At 33.0% G+C, this 3754-nt stretch overlaps 2 protein-coding genes across 2 annotated transcripts; both read left to right on the top strand.

The window, feature by feature from the left end:
- The first annotated feature begins 785 nt into the window (after positions 1-785).
- On the top strand, positions 786-2168 carry LOC118486300 (heavy metal-associated isoprenylated plant protein 43-like). Its single transcript, XM_035982651.1, has 2 exons — positions 786-951; positions 1795-2168. The coding sequence occupies exons 1-2, from the start codon at positions 867-869 to the stop codon at positions 2061-2063; spliced, it is 354 nt and encodes a 117-aa protein (XP_035838544.1). The 5' UTR covers positions 786-866; the 3' UTR covers positions 2064-2168.
- Positions 2169-2796: 628 nt separating this feature from the next.
- Positions 2797-3421, top strand: LOC110908941 (heavy metal-associated isoprenylated plant protein 43). The gene is made up of 2 exons (XM_022153944.2): positions 2797-2923; positions 2993-3421. The coding sequence occupies exons 1-2, from the start codon at positions 2839-2841 to the stop codon at positions 3328-3330; spliced, it is 423 nt and encodes a 140-aa protein (XP_022009636.2). The 5' UTR covers positions 2797-2838; the 3' UTR covers positions 3331-3421.
- Positions 3422-3754: the final 333 nt, after the last annotated feature.

Raw genomic sequence — 3754 nt, 5'->3', positions numbered from 1 at the left:
AAAAAATAGATCACAAAAACTGCAGTGGAAGAGAATCGTACTTGAGTCTATTGGTTACACCAGCAAAGCCTTAACCAATACGTCCAATTCTCATTTTGCTAACAACTCTCATGTTACTATAATATATATAAAAAAATGGGTCGGTGGCTTTGATGTGACAGTCACCGACCATTCTCTTTAAGATTATATAAATCTATTTGCATATACAACATGTGTAACTTACATTACCTACATACATGCAGGTCATATGTATAATGTTAAAAAAACTTAGGAAAAATTTCGTTGGGTGGTAAATTTATATATTAGCTGGTAACCTATGCATATGTATGTTAGAAACACAAACTTTAATATTACCTGGTAACCTACCCATATGTATGTTAAAAAGACAAACTTTTTAAAAATAAGAACTAATTAAAAATTAAGCGATTAAGGGTTGTTGTTTTTGTATTACCTAATAATTTAATGTCCTTGAATGATGCTCAACCATAAATAATATGTTTGTGTGTTTTATTAAGTTAGGTAGTATTTACATATCAATCACAATACAATGCCTCTATTATAATTAATCTCAGTTTCAACACATGTAGCAAGATTCTCATAAAGAAACACTGTTTGGTCCAGCAACTCAGATAAACTAGTTTAAGCAAAACAAAAATGAAAGAAATTTGTGATTTTATAATCTTGCGAATCAAACAAGATGACAAACTAATGAAGTTGTGTTTGATAATAATGAGGGCGAATGGTCAACAACCAAATTGAACCTTTTGTGCATGCCGATTCTTTTCTATCTCCCTCTCTATATAATATAATTTTAAATATATATATATATATGGTGTGAGAAAGAGGGAGGGAGGGTAGAAGTACAAATGGTGCAAATGACAGTACTGAAGGTGCGATTATCAAGCGAGAAATGCAAGAAGAAGATCTTGAAATCAGTTTCTGATATTGATGGTAATTACACTCTTTCCCATGATTGTTCGTTTGTCAAAAATGATTTTTTGTTTGTAATGAAAAGTTCAAGAATAAGAATAGTATGAAAATCACACCACTCCAAAACTTTTCTGTAAGTGTATGTTTCCCTGGAATTTACTACAAGTATATCTAAACATAAGATTCTCTCTCGTTGTCTCTTTTATTGTCTCTCAAACAAACTACTTTTTCTCGTTAAATATGTCACTAAATTATACTATAAGTGAACAAATTGACATGATGTGACATAAATTTTCATTACTCATTTACAACGCCAATTTGTAATGGTAGAAATCTGTTGTCACAAGTCCTCGTATATAAATAATTTCTGATAGCGACCCAAACCGCTACAACTGAACAAGTAGTGTATACACGTGATTAAGAGAATCATGTCGAAGTAACTCAACAGAGACGCCTTTTCTCAGTTGGAGTGAGTTGTAACTTTTGTGGTAAGGCAGAAATTGGTCTAAAACTTAGCCACAAAATATATGGTCGCTAGTATTGGTCGTAGGTTTGTCTCAGTCACAAATAATTAGTGACGAAGCTACTTACAATCGACGTGCAACAAGTTCTCACGGAATTAACCGTCACAACTAGCCCTTTGTTTTGCAGTGAATAGCTGTCACAACTAGCCACACATAATTAAATAATTAATAAATTATAAAGTATGTTGGAGCTCAAGATCGACCAAGCTCGTATTCTCTTAATTGAAACTAGACACGCTTGGGTTTGGCTCAATTCATTTGTACATCTAGTTAATTCATTGATGTGTTTTGAATTAAAAGTGAGATTTTTTTTAATAATTTCATGGTGTTTTGGTTTTAGGCGTAGATAAGATTGAAATCGACACAACTAAAGACACATTAACAGTTACAGGGGATGCTGATCCTTACATGATAATTATAAAAGCAAGAAAGGTCATAAAATGTGTAGAAGTTGTGACAATTGGACCCCCACCCAAGAAGCCCGAGGAAAAGAAGCCTGAGGAAAAGAAGCCCGTGTGTATATGTATACCTCCCCCTTATGTCGCTTCTAACCCAGTGGCCGTGGTTCATATGACTCAAGAACCATGTACTACTTGTTCCATTATGTGAAAATTAATATTTTCTTGTAGAATATCAGTATTTTATATTAATGTTTGTGTAAAATAGATGTGCAAGATATTACCATTTGATTTATAGTCTTGTAACATTTCGATCTATCACCGTGTTTGATATCGGCCTTAATTCAATGCCTTTGAACTAAAAGACACATTGTAAGAGACAATCCTAGACAACTTAAATATGCAGTTAGTAACAAAATTAAGCTCTCTTTCTAGATTTATTTTATTTTATTTTTGTGTTGAAGATACTATATCAAAAAGAAACAAAAAAAAAAAATCCACAATGGCCGCTTGAGAATAAGATCCCGTTAAGATGTTCGAGCGTACTCAGACTCTACACAAGACAAGGGCTACACTTATGTCCCTTACTCTACCCAGCCCGAATCAAGCTCAAACAAAATCTCATATTGATTATTTCACGGTCCAAAGCTCTTCATCATCAATGTTTAGGTATAACTTTTCTTTTCTTTCAAGCCAAATTAGTGAATAGTGAATATAATAATATAAGCTCAATATCTAATTCGGCCCGTTAACACCTTAGTAGCTAGTACTTTGGAATTGCCTAACAAAAGAACAAGATTATATTTATTATAAATTATGCGGATCTATCATATAACAAGATGACAACTTAATATGGTTAAGTTTGGAAATACATAAAAGGGGATGGTGAACGATCCAATGACACTTCTTGTGTCCAATATTATTATATATTTGTTATTATTAATATATAAAGAGGGTGAGTGCCTGTGTGTGTTTTTGAAGGCCATATGGTGCAAAGAACTGTTTTGAAGGTGCAATTATCAGGCGAGAAAAGCAAGAAGAAGATCCTTAGAGCAGTTTCTGGACTTCCGGGTAAATTTTTCATTTTTTACTTTAGAAGTTTTTAGTAATTTTGTAGTAAAACTAATATTTCGGTAGCAGGTGTAGATCATATTGAAATTGATGGAACCAAAGGAACGTTGACGGTAACGGGAGATGCGGATCCTTATGAGATAATATTACGAACAAAGAAATCCGGAAAATTTATTGAAGTGGTGACTGTTGGACCTCCGCCAGCACCTCCAAAGAAGCCCGAAGAAAAGAAACCCGAAGAGAAGAAGCCACCAGAGAAAAAACCTGAAGAGAAGAAACCACCAGAGAAAAAACCCGAAGAGAAGAAGCCTGACCAAAATTTCCATATTCATCCTTATAATATCCCCTATCCACAAGATTGTGTTATTTGTCAACAAATGGCCATGGTTCATATGAACCGGTGGTAGAAACCGGATTCCCCTTGTGCAATTATGTATGTAATATACTCGTGAAGACTATTATTCAAATATAAAATTAAACAATCATATTGTCATTTTATTATTGTTAGTAGTAAGTATTAGGTAGTTGGGACAAATCAGGAATATCATACTCGCATTTGAATTCGTGATCCGAATTAAAGCATGGTACTACCAACCAACCTAGTTAAACCCAAGTACAACTTTATAAAAAAGTTTATAAAATAACAAAAATCTAATAACCTATCGTGTAAAAGCATGGTACCAACCAACCAAGTTAAACCCAAATACAAGTTTATAAAATAACAAAAATCTAATAACCTATCGTGTATTACTGATAAACTGTTTATAGGAGGAGTATAATAAACATAATTATTACAAATATTGTGTAGATAACAAGTACTGGTTCTATTCT

This window comes from Helianthus annuus, chromosome 14, assembly GCF_002127325.2.
Source record: "Helianthus annuus cultivar XRQ/B chromosome 14, HanXRQr2.0-SUNRISE, whole genome shotgun sequence".
Taxonomy (NCBI): Eukaryota; Viridiplantae; Streptophyta; class Magnoliopsida; order Asterales; family Asteraceae; genus Helianthus; species Helianthus annuus.
The sequence above is the reverse complement of the archived record's forward strand: the minus strand, read 5'-3'. Positions and strand labels throughout refer to the sequence as shown.